The 21419-nt window shown below is 29.3% G+C and overlaps 2 protein-coding genes across 4 annotated transcripts in view; both read left to right on the plus strand.

Moving 5' to 3' along the window:
- The first annotated feature begins 8 nt into the window (after window positions 1-8).
- Window positions 9-2248, plus strand: LOC128394961 (ribonuclease P protein subunit p29-like). 3 transcript variants are annotated; one of them, XR_008326474.1, is made up of 5 exons: window positions 9-137; window positions 291-367; window positions 452-1038; window positions 1138-1375; window positions 1536-2248. XR_008326474.1 is itself a non-coding variant. In XM_053355338.1 (4 exons), exons 3-4 carry the CDS (start codon window positions 477-479, stop codon window positions 1275-1277), a joined length of 702 nt encoding a protein of 233 aa, XP_053211313.1. In that variant the 5' UTR covers window positions 9-137; window positions 291-367; window positions 452-476; the 3' UTR covers window positions 1278-2248. The 3 variants fall into 3 exon arrangements, 2 of the variants coding, with proteins under 2 accessions (XP_053211313.1, XP_053211314.1); XM_053355338.1 differs by having other exon boundaries at window positions 1138-2248; XM_053355339.1 differs by having other exon boundaries at window positions 291-362; window positions 1138-2248.
- A 236-nt stretch (window positions 2249-2484) lies between these two features.
- The window catches only part of LOC128394958 (uncharacterized), a 44597-nt gene continuing 25662 nt past the window's right edge, over window positions 2485-21419 (plus strand). Inside the window, exon 1 of the mRNA XM_053355335.1 lies at window positions 2485-2944. The gene's annotated coding sequence lies outside the window, so the exon portion shown is untranslated. The remainder of the gene's footprint in view (window positions 2945-21419) is intronic.

Consider the following 21419-nt stretch of genomic DNA (forward strand, 5'->3'; position numbering starts at 1 on the left):
GGCAACGACAATTGTTGATTCACATTTTCATTTTCACATTTAAATTGATTGTTTTTGTTTAATTTAACTGATAATTAGTGTTAATTAAATCAAATATGGAACATTTTACTCTTTGATCATTGGATTTTATCGTTTAGGTGAGATTGGAAAGTTTATGTTTCTTTCTTTAGCTGTTCAGTTGATTAAATATTGTTTTCTTTTTGGTGTTGACAACGTTTCTCTTACTAATTGTGTTTATTTGAAATGATTAATCTTTATTTTATTTTGATTCTACATGTAAAATAATTTAGGTGGTTTATTTTATTCCAAGGTTGTTTGGTTGTCTTCTAATTTTGGATTCGATTCTTTACTCATATAAAAAGGTTAGGTTAGTTTCGGGTTCTTAATGATTGATTTCGATGTTTGTTTTTGTTTCTCATCTTTTTCTCTTCTGTTGACTTTTTTTTTGTAGAATTTGTTTCTTGCTTTGATTGAATATGAGTCAAGAATCAAGTCAAAATGCATATCGTGGACTTCCAGAAAGTGTCACCCGTGTAGCTGATCGAATGGAATTTGTTCACCATGGTCATAAAGTTAGCAAACCAAATGCTGAAGATTTAATAGCTTCAAATGCTCCAGTCTTTGCTCAGGAAAAACATGGTGTTAAATATTATTATCTGACAAGTATTGATTCCAAGTTTACACGGAAAAAGGATAAACCTAAAGAGAAACCGAATATCAAAGGGAAAAAGAATAAAGAAAAGAAACCCAACAAATTGAACTCAAAGGAGAGAAAATCGTTATTCAAGATTAACCGTGAGACTAAACTTGATTATGAAACATTTGAGAAGATTAATCATATCTGGGATAAATATATTGGCATAATATTAAAAAATAATCCTAAAGATTCATCATTGAGATTGGCTAAAGCTGATTATCATGGAGCCAAATTTTGTGTTCTCGCCTCACTTAATCCATCACTTGTTGGTATAGTTGGATTAGTTGTTCAGGAAACAAGGAACACATTCAAATTGATAAATAAACAGAATCAGATTCGAAGTAAGTTTAACAATTACAGACAGAAAGAGATAAACTAATCAAAGACTAATCATTATTATCCTTATTTTCTTTTTTTCTATTCTTTCCAAATTCTAACAGCAATTCCTAAAGAAGGAACTCTTTTCGCTTTTGGACATGATAATTCAATCTACAAGCTCAATGGAAGTCATATCAGATTAAGCTCTCATAATCGAAGTAAAGTCAAGTTCAAATCGAAAAAATTATCACAACAAATCTAAGTGATATTTCAATCAACCATTTGGGTAATCAACATGATTAAGAGAAAACAAGAAGATATTAATCATCATTCTTAATCCGATGACAAACGATAATCGAGGTAAAATGAAAATGGAACAACTTTGTTTGAGAAATAATAATAATAACCCAATGGAAAACAAAAGAAAAATGTTTCGATTTTCATGTTATACTGATCGCTTCTTCTTTTCACCTTATATCTTCATGGATCATCAATTTATCATAATGTCAACATGAAACAGATTATCGTCTTATCAGTAAAAGGGATACACCTTATTACCTGTGGCAAGGATTTTGGATTATCAAAAGACTAACATTAAACAGGACCAATATTGTCATGTAAAAACCAAACATTACAGGAAAAAATCAGTCACTCATGGTGATCATGATGATTTGGTGATGATGAAAGAAAGGGGGAAATAAATATTCACATGGAAAAATAAGTTCCCTCTCTCTCTCTCTCTCTCTTCCATGTAGAATAGAATGAAAATTTCAACAGATTATAGTTAATCATCCAATTGTCACTTTCAAATGAAGATAATTGATCTGAAAATATTCATCTATTAATACATGCATTTAAATTCTTGAAAATTTATACATAAAATGTTATAATATTGTAAACATTATCCTTTCTCCCAATTTTCCTCCTTCTCTTACATCATCTGATATAAATGTGAACACAGGTAAATCTTATTAACTCATGCTCGAAATACTTTGAAAAGATGATCCTATTTTTTTTAAACCATTGAATATCCAACATGAACAATCAAAATCCTATGATTTTATTCAATCAACACATTGAATTAATAATCAATGTGACAAAAAATAATTTCTGTAACCCAATCAACAGAAACAAAATCATAACTGTAAACAACAAATAACTGTTATTAATAACAATGAATTTGAATATTTAAGGAAAACCATCCTAATTAAGAATCAATTACTATTACAACTATTATCAAATTGGAAATTAATGAAATGATCAATTATTTGACAAAGAATTACACAGATTGACAACTAATGAGAAAGAATGAATTTCCTAAATAGATGGCACCCTGAACTCATGGATGGCAGAATTGGTGAAAGTTCTGATTTTCTTTATTTATTTTTTCGTCTCTTTCTCTCTCTCTCTCATCATCATTTCTCTCTTTTTCGAATCTTAGAAATCATGAGCAATCATCCGATTTGGAACACGCATGATAATTCCTGAGAAACACACACACACAGAATTTCCATCCTCATCTTTTCTCATCTTCTCTTCTCTTTCTTTCTCTCTTTCTCTTTCGAAAGTTAAAAAAAAATATTCCTCATCTTCCATTTTACTTACTTTTTCTCTCCTTTCCTCTAGATTTCACTCAGAAAGTTTCCCACTGGTGTTCACGTTGGAGACAATAAGGAGAGTCAAGATTATGCTAAGAAATCATTTTGTTTGTTGTTCTTCCTCTTGTTTTGTGTATCGTGTTTATCCATAGTGAAGTTTAAATGTTACAATCAATTTATCATCTATTGTGTTCTCATTAAAGTGTATATATATACAATATACATCTCTTAATATATACAAACCAAAATTAATATCTACAATTTCCAAGGAATCTGTGGATATCTAAATTAATCAATTAATTGCCGGCTATTGATGAAGACTCCAGACCATGTAAGTTTCGAGACTCATTTCGCTTAATTGTTGAACCTTTTCCACTCTCAAAGTGTTTTCTTACTCTCTACAAGGTTAAACTTGGCTTCGAGCTTCATCTCAGTATTTTTTCGTCTCTCTCTCTCTCTCTCTTTCGCTTGAGTTTGCGCTTTTTTTTCTCACCATCATTTCATGGTAACTTCAGAATTCAGTTTAACATTTCCCTTAACCCCTTACATCGATTTTCCTTTTGACCAATCAACTATGGAATAAAATATAATAATAATAATAATACTAACGAAAACTTTTTAAAACTTGTGTTTGTTCAAAAGTTCTGATCTTTCATCACCAATCGATTTCAATTTTCTCGATAATCGGATATTTTTTTATCTATCAATTTTCTCATTTGATTATTTGAACAATTTTGGATTAATTAATTTAGGATATTGATTGTTTTCAATCGTTTCTTTTTTTTAAAAAAAAAGGGAAGAGAAAAATAAAAGTATCAAGTAGATGAAGATGAAAAATAATAAGATACAAGTTTATGGTTTCCTTGGGTTTTATTGCCAAAGGGAAAAGGTTATTATTAATAATAGTAAATAGAGGGATGAGGAGCAAGATGAATATCATCTCTCTTATCTTCATCTCATCTTTTCCAATATTTTCTGTTGACACACCTTAAATATACACTCTCACACATAGGAAATAAACAACATGAGTAATGAAATCAAGTTTCAAGTTGCTCCATGTAATTAATTTATCTTGATAAAGCTGAGATGCTCATGATGATAACTGAATATCAATGAATTTAACCACCAATATTTTTCATCATATTCATGCTACTCAATTGATCTCAATTTTCATGATAAAATATTTGATTACAATGCCAGAGAAGGAGAAAAAAAGTTCAATTCAATTTAAATGATAAAAAATGTCTCTTCTTGACCAATAACAATAACATGATATTTTTTTTCTTGTTGTGTTTGTGTCAAAATTTCACTAGAAAATTTCATCATATTATAAATGCTGAAGATGATGCAGGATAAAAGTGGTGTGTGTGTGTGTGTGTGGATCATGATGAAGGATGAAAAATGAACAACCATGAATCTGAAGAAAAGTTCTGATATTCTTTGATTTTTCCACTTTTTCCCATTGGATCGATTTCTTTTCTCTCTCTCTCTTTTTGGTATCATTTGAGTTAATCTTTTTCGATCATAATTCAAATAATTCAATGTATTTATTTGAATTGCTCACTCTATTCTTGTCATGGCGATTGTCATCATGTAGATGAACTCTTTATGAATTTATCTCTCTCTCTCTCTCTCACTCCCAATTCTATCTACTCATTGAGATTATTTCTATTACTTGCTCTACCTTCACATTTACACCTAAATCTCATGATGATGAAAACTCATTGAGAGATTTTTTTTTCTTCTCTTCTTTTCTTCCTCCATCTCTTTACTCTCCTGTCATCATGATCATCATCTTATTCTCCCATGTAATCCTTGTGTCTTCTAATACGTTCAAATGAACAATATCTGTTGGGATCACCGAGAGAGAGAGTAGAACGAAAAGAAATGAAAAAAAAAATGATATATTTTCCTTTCCACCAGTAAAAGTAAACGATTTCTTTGGAAATATGATGATGAGAATGAAAAAGAAAATATCAGATCGAAATAAGGTTCGAGAATTAAAACTATATAAAGTTATATAAGAATTTTCTATTCTACCAGTTTTCTTGCTTCTCTTCATCAGAAATCCTATTGAAATACCCTCAAGGTGAATGAATCTTTCTTTCACATTTTCATCTAACCCTCTTGCTCTCTCTCTCTCTCTCCCACCCTCATCTTCATCTTCATCTTCATCATCAATCCCAGAAAGTATCTTCATCATCATCTTCCAGGTTTCTAATTGAATAGTGACAATCAAATATTGAATGATTAAGGTGTTACCAGTAAACATTAACGTTTACGCCTTTTCCTCAATCAACTAACGACAATTTGATTGAAATCATATTTAACGTTTCCATTTCATCTTCATCCTCCTCTTCATCATTTCCAAAACTTTTTCCTCTTCTTTGTATATAAATACACATCCCTCTCTCTCTCTCTCTCTCTCTCTCTCTCTCATATAAACACTACCTCCCTCATCATAGTAAATCTTTTCTTTCAGCTTTCTTTCATTTTCATCCTCCTTAAGGTCAATTGAATCAAATAAAAAGGGTTAATAGTTTAGGGGCAACTTGATTTTGACACTTTTCCGTTTTTAATAACATGAGAATCTGAACAATCAATGAACATGAACTTTTTTTTCATCATCTTATCTATTTATTTTATAACTTTTTCCTTTTCTTTTCTTATACTTTTGTTATTATTTTTTTTTCCTCTCACTCAAATACAGGGAAACAATATTATTATTGATTAATGTTTCAAATTGTTGTCCTTGTTATCATCATTATCGGCACAATATAATCTGAACAATCAGTGACAAAGTACAAAAAAAGGTAATAATAATAGTAATAATCAAATAGATTCTGATAATAATCAATCTTTGACCAATTGACCAACAAACTTTCAAACAAGTCCATCAAGATGATCAAGACCAAAGTAACTGTGATATTTTCAGCTACATGAATAATATTCATTGTATGTTGATCATTTTTCATTCAGTTTATCGTGTCAAACATGATAACTTTTCTAGTTATCATTAACAGAAAATAGTTTTTATCTTTCTACTATTATAAAATTGTAGACAAAGTTTTACCGTTACTTGAGCTAATTAAGATGTCTCCAAGTTTCTAGTATTAGAAGGTGATGAAGATGCTCAGAACTTTTTATTAAATCAATTTTTTTCAGGCTACAAATTTTTTTCCACATCATCTTCATCCTTTCGAGTATATTTAAAATCATCAATGATGATCAACATTAAATTCGGCTCAATTTTTTACTCCTTAATTTTCATCAAACTCTCAGTTTCTTAATTTAATGTTTTTTCCTCTTTCTACTTTTTTTCATCAATTTTTCTTAAGGTTTTCGTTTTTTCTTCACAATTTTCATCATCCTCATCCTCATCTTCCTCTCTCTAACTGTCAATGGTCCTTAGGAACTGCTCCTGTATTTGGTTATCCATGAAATCAGTCAATATTTGAACTTTTACCATGTTAAGGTTATTGGAAAATTTTCTTTTCCTGGATTTTACTTTTTTTTTGAATTTTTTTTTCTTCTTCCATAAAAATAATATCAACTTCTACCTTAAACTGATATTATTATTAACTCAACTTGTAATTTCATTAGATTAAATAACTGCGAGTTTATTGAGAAGATGATTAATGATGAATTTCCCATGATGGTGAATATTAAGATTATCATTTTAGAGTCAAGACTATGAAAAAAATTTTGTTAATTGTTTACTCACAATTGATTATAATCAATCGTTTCTTTCAAGAGATAATCATTCATCATGTTATACATCAATTTCTTTAGATTAACCATCATGAATTGTTAATTTATTACTCATTATCAGAATGACAATTCTCAGGTAGCATCATGTAATAATAGTAATTGGTTGAAAATCTGGTGAGAAAAAAAAGATTCTGGTTCATTAGAAAAAAAAAGTTCAGGAAACTTTCAGTTCATATTCATCAGATCTGAATTCATTTCAAGTTTTTTTTTTCATCCTCATCTCATTTTTGCTCATCATCATGATGATATTAATATTTTCTGGTTAAATTGGTTTATATTTCATTCATTTTTATTGATTACTTTTTACATACATTATCTTGTGGGTGGTTGATTGAATCATCATCATGAATTTACACCTTCTCATTTCAATTTCTCTCTCAATTTCTCTTTCAACTTTCTCATCTTCATCTTTTATCTTCATCACATTTATCATCACTGATCAGCTAATTTCTTCCCCATTCTCATTCATGGCAACAGTTAATCACTTTGATTCTTACATAAGTGTGATGCACATATCAATTAATTGTTCATCAACTGAGTTAATCACGAATAACAACAAAAAATAGTCAAATTAATTTAATTAGTTTCACCGATAAACTAAATATTATACTAATCAGAATCATGAATCTAATCAACTTTTTCCTTAAACCTTTAGATACCCTGTTAATTGTAATAATCTTACCTTTACCTTATCACCATGATTAATACAATTAGTTGATAATAGTAATTTATTATGATTATTGTTATTATGATTGTCTGTTAGTTATCATTATAATCTGGTTATCAGTTTTTATTGTTTATCATGAAAAATGAATCCGAGAACCAGAATAACCAACGGTAGATATTAAATTATCATGTAAAAGATAATTGATCGAAATGTTTAATTGTATTTTCCATGTTACTCAATTTTCCCTCAATTCTCAAAGACTGAACCTTATTTTTTTTCTTGTTGTTCTTTGTGAATGTTTCTTATTTCATGGAGGGATCATGATTGTTTCATAAATTGACCAGAATTGATAATAATAATGATGATGATGATACACAGTTTGATGAAGAGAAATAGTAACAAGGAACCACAAGAAAAACTGAATTTATCATGTTTGAAATCTCCTTCATCCCTTATCCTTGTTATCCTCAGAATCTTCAGAACTTTTTTCTTCGATCAATTTTCATCTCACTTTATTTTATTCTTCGATTTTCTCTCTCTCTCTCTCTCTCTCTCTCATCTCCTTCCTCTTTTCGATTTCAACTTATCTTTTTCTATTGTTTTTCTTTTTACGATTCATTCTTTTTCTCATATATATATCATGCTCATCATCTTCCTCATCTCATCTTTGTCTTTTTGTCATTTCTTCCAACTTGTTCTCTTTCTTTTTTTTCCTTTGTCTTAATTCAGTATCGCCTGCAGGTCTTTAATTTCTTCGAGAGACTATACAATGAATTTCCATCTTGATTCTCTGGAATCTGAAGGGATTTTTAGAACATCTGATTCTATATATACGTTTTTTTACGATGAGTAATTCAGGAAAAGGAAAAGAATCAGTTTTATCTCAATTTCTTTCTTTTCTTTACTCTTTTTTTATATATCATCCAATGTGAACACTCACACAGTAAATCAGAATACGATCCAATGAGCAAAGTATCTAATTTCCTTCATCATCATCGCCATCATGACGATGATGATCCCCTTTCCATGATTGTTATCATTATCATCACTATGATGAGGATCATCATCATCCTCAGTTGATTGTGGTGATACTCAATCAGTTGATAAGTTGATAATAATAATATTATGAATAAACAAGGAATAGGAAACAAAAAAAATAATTGAGGAAAAGAGATAAGTTGATTTTCTATTGGGAATTTCATGAAATTAATGTGATAATCAGAAAGAAGAAGAAGAAAAAAACTATATCTTCCTCTGAGTAAATGCTCAGATTTTCTTATCACAAAATTACAGAGAAAAAGAGAGACTGAAGAGAGAGAGAGAGAGAGAGAGAGAGAGAGAGAGAGAGATGATCATGAAGATGATTATGATGATTATGATGTTGATGAGCTTGAAAACGAGATGCAATTTTGTTATTATTATGAAATAAGTTCCTATGGGATGAGAAAAATATCCTTAGATGTTCAATGAATTGAAGTTATTACTTTTTTTTCTCACACTGGGAGTGAAAAGCTTATTCGCTTTAGAACTTTTATTTTATCTTCGAATTTTCTCTCTCTCTCTCTCTCTCTCTTCGACTCTTTTACTCTCTATCTCCCCATCATCCTCAGCTCATCTTCTCTCAGATCTTCTCTCTTTCTCATTTTCTTCTTATCTCCAGATAACAAGATTATCAGTCGCTAAATATTTAAAAAGTCATGAGGAATCGTTATCATTTGATTTGTTGTCTTCTTACATCTCATTTCTTTCACATTTCGATTTCCTTTTTTTCTTCTCTTCTCTTCCCATCCTCATCTTCCTGCTTTCTCAATCTTTCTCTATTTCATCCTCATCTTGTTATTCATTCAGAATCAGAATTATCTCCATTTTAGATTTTTTTCTCTCTCTCTTCTTCTCATCTTCATCTTCAGCTTGTTAGAACTGCAAACGATTGAACAATGTCACAAACTTTTCTCTCTTTTTTTTTATTCTCCATTTCAAATGATTATTATTTATCTTCATCATCATTTATTTTCTCCATCATGTTCATCATCTTTCTACTGTTTTCTTTTGTTTTTCAATCTTTTCTCTCTCCATGAAATCTGATTATTTTTCTTCACCAAATTTATGAATTAAACTTTTTCTCTTTTCTTCTGAACAACTAAAAAAAAACTCAGGTAATGATACGAACATGACAAGAACAATGAAATTTTCTCAATTCCTATTCTGTATAATATTAAACTCGATCACTTTTATCTTCATCATTTTCATTAGTAATAACATTTAACTTTATCCAATACAACAGATTTTCAGCATCATCACCTTTCCTCAGTTTCATCATCAGAATCATGATCATGTCCAGAGTTGTTTGCACTCAAAATTATCGTTGAAATTATAATTTAAACTTGAAAACTAAATCTGATTAAATCAGAACTTTAATTTTCATCTCAATTCTGGAAACATATTCACTAATCATTTAAATACACATCAAGTTAATCGTAATCCTAATTTTCAGTTAACCACAGACAATTAACCCAATTTTCAATATTCAACAATTAGTCGATAATTAATGGATAATTTATCGTTAAAGAAGATGATGAAAAAGTTTCTCCCTTTACAAACACAGTTGCTAAATTGATTATTACGATATTGATTGTTAACAATTGACTAATTAATCACAGAGTATTGAGATTAAATTGTAATATATCTACCAGATAGCTACCAGAAAACTAGAATTAACCAGGAAAAAGACAATTGAAAGTTAGAAGAACCCAAATGATAATAATAATCAGTGAACCAGAAGAGATAATAAAAAAAACAGAGCGAGAATAATTTACTTTCAATTGTGTCAATGATTACAATTGATTAACTTTGATTGTCATTAAGATTAAGTTGATTGTTGTTTGTCTTTTTTTTATTTATTAATCTGATCAATTGAATTTACAAACTTATTACATTTAAGATCATTGGACAGGGTGGAAACACAAGAAACAATCAGTTTAACTGATTCACATCATCTTATTGTTTTCGTTATCACAATACAATTCGTTCCCATGAAGAAGACGATGATGAGGATGAGGATGATGAGTTCCATCATCATTCTTGAAAGAAAATCATAGGATTCTCTCTCTCTCTCTCTCTTTTCTTTTCAAGCGAACTCAGGATGCTCATATTTTACATGCAATCTTCCGTGTTGATATTCTTGACAGGAGCAGAATAAATTGATCTCAAGGAAGCTTTTAATCGAAGTCAGATAAATTGAGCATCCATGTGAGAATATATATTAGATGATCAGAACCATGATGATAAGGATGATAATGATGCAAAGAGTGAAAGAAAAAAGATGGAAGCGAAAAAAAAAGGAAAAGTGAAAGTATTAGGTTAGGTGAAAATATGGTGAATGTATCGTGATGAAACAATGAAAAGTGAGCGAGAGAGTAATTGAGAGAGTGGGAGAGTAAGAATGAGAAACTGTTCCAAAAGATTTGAATGAAAAATTCAAACATTATCAATTCTTTTAATATAAATCATGATAATGTGATTATTATCATCAACATAATCTTTCAATGGTTATCATTTCTCATCTTGGTTATCATGGTTACACTTTATCAATTACATTTAGAGATAACCAGAAACTTAGCCAACTACTCATGTAGTTTCATGAAAAGCTCAAATTATTTTTACTCGTTCGATAAAAAAGTTCATTGATCAACCAGATTATACTGTTGAATATTATCATGACCATCATGGTGATTAAGTTGATCTTTTTTCACTCTCATTTTCTCATCTACCTCTTTTCCTAATTAAAGCGAGTTTGATATATTATGTTTACAATGTTTTCCAACTCAAACCGGGAGAAACTTTTTCTTTTACTCTCTCACTCACTTATCTCTCTCTCTAAATTATTAACAGAATGTTGATAATTTTCATTCCGATGAAAATTGTGATGATGAAATTTTTCTGTCTTTCCATTAACATTCTTTGTATCCATTTGCATCATCATCATCATCATCATCATCATCATCTCTCTCTCTCTCGCTCACTCTTTTCAACTGATAGTCTACTGCCAGGGAACGTTACCATAGTTACGTTCTGGAGGAAATAAGAAATTTCTTATTACTCTTTCAACAGAAAACTTTAATCATTGATTATAAATGTATTTCCATTTATTTCAATACTATGTAATACATGTAAATGATCAGAAAGATTAGTTATTATTAATTTAAGTTACTCATTAACATGGTTGTACTTTTTTTTTGGTCTTCATTTATATAATATTACCCACCTACAGAAGATAATGAATATTATGTTATAATGTTTTCTTGTTGATAATTTGATGATTAAAAGAGAGTAAAAGTTTGTTCAATCAAGTTAAAACTAAATCAGAATGACAATCAATCAAACTATTAATACAATTGATTTGTGACTTTAGTTTACGTTGATTAAGTCAACCATCAAAGTTATCATCTTATTATTTGCCTGAAATCATTTTCATCAACTTGTCCTTCATCAATTTCTTCATAAGTATGATACATACTCTTAGATCCTCTTATAAATCCTTCATCATCTTCATTATCATCATGATGAGTTTCATTTTTTTCTTCATCATGTTCATCACCAAAAAGAAAGAGACAAAGTGAGAAGGTCTAAATCTCTCTAACTGTCCATCTCTCTCTCTCTTTCATCATCATCTTTTGGTGACCAGTTGACCGGAAATCTGTGACAATTAGAATTTTCATTTCTCTTCCTATCATCATCCTTCAAGGAATAACTTTCATGATCATTTGGTCATCTGACTCTTTTTCTTGACCTTGTTTCTTATTTTTTTTTTACTTCTCATCTTCATCACTTTCAATGTTAACCCAGTTCTTTTAGTAAGAAAAACGTTTAATTATCATGATAATAAATTAATCATCTATCAGGAATCATCATTATCCCTCCTACTCTTATCATCATCATCGTCATCCTATTTTCATGGTTACACTGTTTCATTATGAGTGTTCATCATGATCATCATGATCATTATTTCATTGTCCATCTCATGCTGATTCTTGTTTCTTCCTGTTTACATTTGTCCATAATCTTGATAATCAAATAACTTTTAATATTATCATCTATTAATTGCATCTTCGGATCCAAAGTAATTTAACCCAAAGTGATTAGCATCTTATAAATATTTAAATTATTTCAATTAACAGTTAATTGTTAATGTTTGATGTTTCATCAGGTTTACTTTTTGTTAATATTATCATTTTCATTTTATCATTATAAATAGTAAGAGTCATTAACATACTCAGAATAATTGAATAATTATCAAAAAAGATTATCATGATAATGATAAATATATATATATATGATACTCATGATTATTCAGCTATTTGATTCTGTAGATTTTCAATTGTGATTAAAAACGATAATGATAATATATGAGTAAAATTGTTTATTCATTCAGATGATTCAAGAAGTGTTGACAATTATGATTAACTATGATTATTGGACAAAGTTAATTTGTATTAGTTTAATGATGTGTAAAGTTGTAAACATGATGAACATTTTTTTGGCTCTTCAATCAATGCAATCATAATACAACACATCAAACATGTTTGATTGTGTTATCATTTAGAGAGAGAGAGAGAGAGAGAGAGAGAGAGAGAGAGAGAGAGAGAGAGAGAGAGAGATGACAGATAATGATGAAGGAAAAATTTATAAAGAAAACGAGGGAGAAAAATATTACTCACTACGATAGAAAATTGTGATTCTGATGACGATGAAGAAAATGTCATCATTGTTATTATTTGGTATCGAAATCACCTTGTGAAACTCAATTGAACAAATAGAGTGTAAGTAAGTTTACTTAAATTATATTGAAGAAGAAGAAGAGAAAAAAAGTAAGAAAAAGCAAAGAATCATGATGATGGTGATGATGATGATCGTCGTCGTCAGAATCAAGCATCAAACAAGTATAATGTTGATAGTTTTTCGCATGGAGACAGAATAAAATATCAGCAAAGAAAGAAAGAGATGAGAAGGAAATAACTGATAAAGTCGCTTGATCAATATCACGGTTGAAGGGATAAGGATACCCTCTTTTATCTGGAAGGATAAGTAACAGAAAATTTGAGTAAATAACATGAGAACATGATAACATTGAGTATATATGAAAGTAAAAGGGAATAAGTAAATCCAGAAAGAATCTTTTTCTACTTCAATTCTCCTTTATTATTAATCTATTAAAATGTAATTTCAGATGAAGAAAGAGAGAGAGAGAGAGAGAGAATATCATATATATAATATCATCGATATAATGACGATTATTGGTGGAGAATATGTTGATAGTTGATCTACTTCCGTGTTCTAATTTTGGGCCAACTTGTTAAAAGATCAAAAAGTCGTAAAGGTTTAATGTTGCATTTGAAATTAATTTGATGACCAAATTGATATTTGGAATTTAAATTATCAAAAGAAAAAGTGATTAAAGTATTTAATCGATATGAGGAAGAGAAAAGGGATTAAAATCCTTTAATCAGAAAATTCTGTGGGTTTTGGATACTTGATTATTCAGTATCTTTAATAGCTGTTGAAATGAATTCTGGTGATGAATATGAAATGAGAAAGCCAGAGAAAGAGATGAGATCGTTAAGCAAATTCATATCCAATGATGATGATGATGGAGATGGAGAATTCGTATGTATTTGAATAGTTTTAGAGCGAAAGAAAAAGGAAAAGAATAAAATGTTTATGAGAGTTTGATATATGCTGGTGTATATGGAATTTTTCAGGGATAAGAAGCTGAAGAAAAAAAAAGATGAGAGAGAAAAAAATCGAAGAAAATGTAATATATAATATTTGCTGGTTCCAAGTTCTTCTGGTGAGTGGTCTTAATGGTTTAAGTTTCTCTCTCTCTCTCTCTCTCTCTGTTATATCAACGAGGGAATCGTATCTTCCCTTTACAATTCTTATTCTTCCATTGAGTTTAACCATTTCCTTGAGACAGAAAATACAACTCTAAATGACCTCGATTCTCCTTTAACAGAATTATATCATTTAAAGTATTTACTATCTTTTCTATCAATAAGGTTAAGGTGTTTGTGTGTGTGTGTGTGTGGATATTTACGGGTGAGAATCGAGGGAAAAAGTTGTGGAATAATTTTCCATGATAATATTTATCATGAATGGTTGAATGTTATTGTTTGAAAGTTGAATAAACAGTAATTAACAGATTCAAACTCTGTCAAGAGTTATCATGATATCTACTTCATGAGTAATTAGATGGTTGTGAAAGGTGATGATTGAGAATGAAAAAAGGAGAAGCTGGTAAAAAGTGTAGAGACAAATGAAAGATGATGATGATGATGACGATGGAGATGGAGATGGAGATGTGCAAGAGAAAAAGGAACACTTTTTTTAGAAGATAATATTGATACAGTGTAAGAAGTGAAACTTGGGAGTGAATGATAAAGTTATGAACATCCACAGTTATGAGAGTTCAGATAACAAACGATGCTCGAGATGAATACGTACAACATAATACAAAATGTAATATAATATAAAAAATTAGAAACTGAGAAAAGAAAGAAAGAAAGAGAGAGAGAGAGAGAGAGAGAGAGAAACTGAATTGATTTGTTTATCGTGAAATACAGAGTGTACCATGAATAGCATGATGATTGATGAGCGATCATTATTTTCTCTGGTTCTCACTCTATGCAAATTGCTCTGCTCATGGGGAGAGAGAGGAAAGAGATGATATTGCAAATGAGAATGTGATAAAAAATTTGGTGAAAAAAAGAATAAAAATAATAGAATATAAAAAAAAGTTCGAAAAGAGAGAGAGAGAGCATAGAGAAAGAAATAGGTCAATTCTCCTTATCATCATATTCTTTTGCTTCTTCTTTCGGGATCTTCTCTTCACTTTCTCCTTGAATTTCGTCTCTCTCTCTCTCTTTTCTTCCTACATCCTGATACTTTCATACATTTTCCATTACGTGCTCTTCTCATGCCTGTGTATCTCTCCATCCTCATCACTTTCAACTCCTTTTTCCTTCAGCTGATCATTAATCAAGAATCATCGATCAACTGCTTATTATTATTATTACCAAGCGAATGTATCTGATTGAAAAAACTTTGCTTATCTCTAATCATTATCATCACCAATCCTTTTGCATCCTCATCTTGTTGATAAATTCAATTTATCACAATTGTTACAATCACCAAATATTATCATTTATCACATTGAATCAATTGATTCAATTATTGGAGTAAAAGGAAGAAACAAAAAAAAACTTTTGATTCCATTTCGAAACTGCTGATTAATTATTTTAATTTTGGCAAATTACAATTTAATTTAATTGCAATTTCTTCAAATAATATACACATAACTGTTATTTTCTGCTAATTAACTTTATCAGATTCTGGAAAACTTTGAAAATCCTTTTTCATGGAAATGATTAATATTATTACTCAAACAATTTGATTATTTTGTTAACAAGACAAAGTTAATTCATGTTTTTTTTCATTAATGCTTTTTGCTGTTCAAAGGTAAATTAATAACATGATAAGTATTTTTTTTCCTCTTTCATCATGATCAACATAATGAATGAACATGATAAAGAAACTTTATCTTTACCTGTAAGTTTCATTCGTATCATCATTTGAGATTCAAACTATTTCCACCTTAAGATTTACATTGGAACTTTTTTTTCTTCTTCTTCTTCCTTTTCTTATATTCTGATTTTATTTTCTCTTTATTCCCAATTGCATCTTTTTTATCATCATCCTTTGCTTTTTTCTTCTTCATCTCCTTCTGTCCTCCTCTTTCATCTTCTTCTCTTTAATGTTTGGTATTTAAATTGTTCTTTTTTTTCAATGGAATCTTTTTCCATTCTCATCTATGTAAATGAACGTAAATCTGATGTGATATTCTTATACACGAATAACAAGGAAATAGAGAAAGAAAGAGTTAAAGGTAAAAGTATATATATTGAGTAAGAAGGAAAGAAGATGAAGATGAAGATAAACAAGATAAAGAAGATGAGAGGATGAAGGTGATAGGAAGATAATGCTGCAAGTGAATAAGAATGAGAGAAAAATATAAATGTAAAACGTTGATGATTTATATCAAGATTGAAAATATATGAGCAGAAAAAAATACAGAATGAAAAGTCTGGTTAAAGATGAAAACATGGAAGAGAGAAAATGATGAAAATGAGAATTTTAAAGAAAGAAAGAAAGAAAGAAGAAAGAAAGAAAGAGAGAGAGAGAGAGATTTTATCATCTCGAAATCAGCTGAATTTTATTTAGGTCACAATGTCTTCAGAGAATTTCTGGTTTTTCGTGTTCATTCTTTATTTTCATCTTCTCTTTCTCCTTTTCTCTGTCTTTTTTTTCATTCTTTCCTCTCACTCTTACTCACTTTCTCTCTCTCTATCTCTCTTAATGAACATTCTCAGTCCAGCCAACAACATACACGAATCCCCTGTTATGTTTTTCCAACAGAAGCTGAATAGCAATTCACTTAGAGCGCAAGTCATCACAGTTTCCAGTACAAATTTGCGTCACTCGAATACTTTACACCTGAAATTTTCTTGTATTCATGTCCTTATCTCCCATCTTCTAACCGCCCATTCTCAGGCTTTATCCTCTTTCTCCTTCTTTTTTTCATCTCTTTAACCACTAAAGTCAACTTACACTAAATCCACTTCGTTATTCAACTCACCTTTTCTACTTTGTTACTTTAACTCTGAAACTCTAACTGATATTCAACTCGGAACACAAGTTGATTATCATCATTAGTATAATGAAAAGAATTATAAAAAATGGAAGTTCAAGATGAAGAAGAAGAGAAAGTGAGTGAGGGAGATAAGTGAGCTTAATAAGAATCGTGAATAGCGAAAATTTCTTTGACATCTCGAGACAGTTTTATAGCATTGAGCCAATTCGTCACTATCTTCATCGTTTCTTTTTCTTTCGAAAAACTTTTCTTCATCATCTTCTCTCATCATCCTTTTGAATCTCTCTCTCTCTCTCTCTCTCGTCCTCTTATTCTGTACTTGACAGTAATAATCTTTGGTATCAAGACGATTGTTGTCAAAGTTAATCACTGTTAATCACGTTAACAAGTTCACAATTTAACACTCAACGTTGTTGATCAAATTGTCAAAAAAGTTATCAAAACAATAACAAACTGAACAACAAAAAAAAACAAACTTGATTTCAAGTTGAACAAAAAAAAATACAGTTTATTACAACAGAAATACTCAAGTAATAATCAAGTTAATTGTAAGGCAGTAATTCAAGTACATATTAGATATTTAATATATAAACTCAAAGGTGAATTAAATCAAACCTTTATTATTCATTTGAATCAGACTATTTCAATGATGATCGCCATCATCATGCAGATTCCCTGACTCTTCATTATCCTGATCATCATTTTTCTTTCTGCTTCCTTTTATCACCAAGATGCGTGACTGAATCTCTAATGAAAAAGTGAAAAAAGATTATGGTTACACCGAGAGAAAGATAAGATAAAGAGAAAGAGAGAGAGAGAGAGAGAAAATAATTCCCAAAGAGAATGAATCAGAATTTTTCTAACGCCATCTACTGGGATGCTAAGAGTTCCCATGGTTACCAAGTTTTCCACCTAGATGATGATGAGAATGATGATAAATCATCTTGATCAAAAGAGTAAATGCTAATTTAACATACAAGGAATGACTAATAACCTTGTTTTCTTTTCCTTTTGATTTCTTTTCTCTTTTATCATTATCATCATCTTGTTATTCTTCCTATGATTTCATCTTCTTCTTATCTCCATCTTCATCTTCATCATCATCTTATCTTTGTTTGTTTCTCTTTCTTTTTTTTTCTATTATCACCATTATCAAATCAAAAGTCAATCCAAAATCTTTCAACCTTTAGATCAAATCTTAATACACCAGCATCACCAAAGAAAAGGATAAACATTAATTGTCATCATATTTTTTTTCCTTGGCAATCTTATCCTTCATCATTTTTATCCTTCATCATTAGTAATACAATAGATTATGTTATATAACTACAAACATTGATTAAACATTTACACTTAATCACAATTTAATCATAACTTTCACAATTCTTTCATAGTAATTGTCAAAGTCTCTCATGTTACTTTCCAACTAACAATCAATTTCACCAGAAACTTTTATCAGAACTGTTGTTGTTCATCATCAACAATTGGATTAGCTGAACAATTTTTTGATTCTAATGAAAGAATCAAGAAAAAAATGGTTAATCCAGCATCCAGAGGATAATCAGAATTATCCCTTTTTTTGTTTTCCTTTTACTACCAAAATATGATAAAATCGTGTAGGTTGATCATTAAGATTATCTATCTCATGGTAATTAAATAATCAGTATATTTGATCAGCTTTTAGTTGGTGAAAATGTTACAGAAATTAGATCATTTCAAATACGTACACTCAATGATCTGAGGAATTGTTAATATACAAATCAAAATCAATCTCCATGGTAACTGAATCTTTTTCAATTCTTAAAGTTTTTCCATCCTCATCATTTTCATGAATATAACTGTTGTTTCAATTGGTGAGCATTTTCCTGTTTACTTTGTTGGTTCCTCCTCAAAACCAAAACCTTAAGAAGGGAGTTGTTAATATCAATGTTTAAACCCCACGATAATCCTGTCTTATCATATTTATAACCTCATTTTAAAATTTATCATGAAAATCTCATGTTAATATTATCATTAAAATTATTAATATTTCCTCATGATAATAATGATAGAAACATTTTTTTCTTCTTCTTCTGGTACCATGATAATTCAGAGGATATTAGGAATGTTTTTATCATGAACTTTTTATTGCCCAACCATTAATAATAATTGTTCATGTTTCAAATATTTCATCATTCCTATTTTTCACAATCTGAAAAAGATGAACAAGAGAAAACGAAAATGATTTTTCATCTACAAAACTTCCGGTTCCATATTCTTATTATTATTGATTTAAATGATAATCTCAGTGATAATGATCAGAGTAAAAACTAATCCTAAGTCGAGAGGGAGAAATGAAGAGAGAGAGAGAGAGAGAGAGAGACTCATTCAAATTACATTTATCATCTTTATCTTCTTCTTCCTTGTCATCCTCATCTCATTTTCCTCCTTCATCTCACAATTTTGTGGGATGAAAAATGTTAGCTGAATAAATTTCTCTCTCCATTCAGAAAATGTTATGATGGTTAAGATGAAAATGATGAGGGATGATTAGGATGATGAGGATGAAAAAAATAAATTCTCAATGAGAGTTGTAATCTTTTTTTTTCTCTTCACTTAATTTACTCAACTCAACAATATATTCAAAATATTTGATATCAAATATACATTTACATGGTAACTTTAATCTGGAATGATTTTCAATTTCAATGGAATCAAATTTTTTTTTCATCATTTTCAACATTTTCTCATTAATCATCATCATGATCATGATTAAATTTTCAACAACTCTCATTAAATGGTAATAACCTGAGGCTATCAACTGTTAATTATTTTCATTCAGTTAATCAACAACAAACGAAAAGAGTTCAATTGCTTTACCAAACAGATTCACTCCTTTGTTTCAAATTGTAATTAAAAATTTCACTCAAATTTTTGTGATTAATTTTCATTACTTGATTTCTGATTGATTAGTAATTCAATTGAATCACTTTCTCTTTCTCAATATCCATGATAATCTAATGTTGTATTTAGTTTAATTATGATAATCGTTTTCTGAGAAATCCTATCGATTGAATCATTATTGTTTACAAGGTGAAGAGGAAAAAAAATCTCATTCAATTGACTTTTAATAGAAGTTGATTATTTGCCCTTGGGCAGAATAAAGAAAGAATTAAATTTGAATTGGTCATTCATTTGATGTGATTACGATTTGCAAGGATGACCACTGGTCATCATCATCATGACAATCATGGATCATCTTTCATGCGAAAAGTTTGAATTGATTAACGAGAAATAAAAAATCGCAAGTAAATCAAATAATTGATTAATTTTCTGATTCTTTTCTCTCGAATTGATTATATAAATTAACAAAGTTCTAAACAATTCCAAGGTAAATATTAGAAAAGGTGAAAAATATTCTGATGAAAATTGAATAACAATAAATAAATTAACAATAGAATTGGAAATACAATATAAATGGTGAAAGATACAAAGATAAACTTGAATTCTGTTCAAGTTCACAATCAGAATATTATCATGAAAATGATGAAGAAGATGATGAAAATCAACACTATTCTTTATTCAGTTTCAATTCTCTTTCTTTCTTTTTTTTGTCACTTTTCCATCTCTCTCTCTCTCTCACTCTCTCTCTTTGCTCTCTAATTCAACTTTCTCTCTTCTTTCACCCTGATCATCACCATGATTTATAGATGATTTCAGATTCTGTCATGAGTTGTTCAGAAAAGTCCTTTTCAGAAAATGACAAGACTGATCATTCACTTGTTCATCTTCTGACAAACACATTCAATATGATGCTTATTTAACCCTAATTCAAGTCTCACAATCAATTCACTTTATACTCCATTTCCCCTCTTCCTCATCTTCCACCATGACTTTACCCACCCTGAGTTTAACCCACTTCTCCCTTTCTCTCTCTCTCTCTCTCCTTCACCTTCATCATAAATTGTAACATAACTTTACAGTTTTTTTACCTTAACAATTTAACCAGTAAATTGATCATCAAAAGTAAATCATTATTCCTATTAAAAAACTTTTTCATTCTTCGCCATTGTTTTTATCATTATTTTCACTTTGTTTTCAGTTGTTGATTAACTTTATTGCTTTCACTCAGTTGATGGTGATCATCATCATCATCATCATGGTAATCATGATACACTTTATCCACTCAATTATATTCACCTGATTGAATTTGATTTCAGTCTGAAAATGGTTTAAATTTTTTTCTGTCTAATTCACTTTTGCATCATGATAGTTATTTATTGATGTGATTTCTTTCATTCCGATTCAGTATTTGTATTCAGTTAACGGTAAAAGTGAATCAGATTTTCATCTAATTTTTTTGTTCGCCTTCCAAAATTATAACAATTATAACAAATTGAATTGGATGGAATCAATTTAATGACAATAATTATATAATTACTTTTACTATTATCATATAAATTAAACAACAACAATCAATTAAACATTGAAAGAAATACATTAAATTTATCTGTATAGAGACACAATTGAAATTATTTTACTGTTACTATTGAGATAGATACAAATAAAATTAATCACCAAGTAATCAATTAACAATTTGTATTGATTTTTAATTAACTTTCCAACGTATAAAATGAAAGGGAAACCCAAAAATGGGTGAATTAAAAGTTAATCAACTTGGAA

Source organism: Panonychus citri, unplaced genomic scaffold (assembly GCF_014898815.1).
Source record: "Panonychus citri isolate SS breed McGregor unplaced genomic scaffold, ASM1489881v1 Contig00140, whole genome shotgun sequence".
In the NCBI taxonomy this organism is placed as follows: Eukaryota; Metazoa; Arthropoda; class Arachnida; order Trombidiformes; family Tetranychidae; genus Panonychus; species Panonychus citri.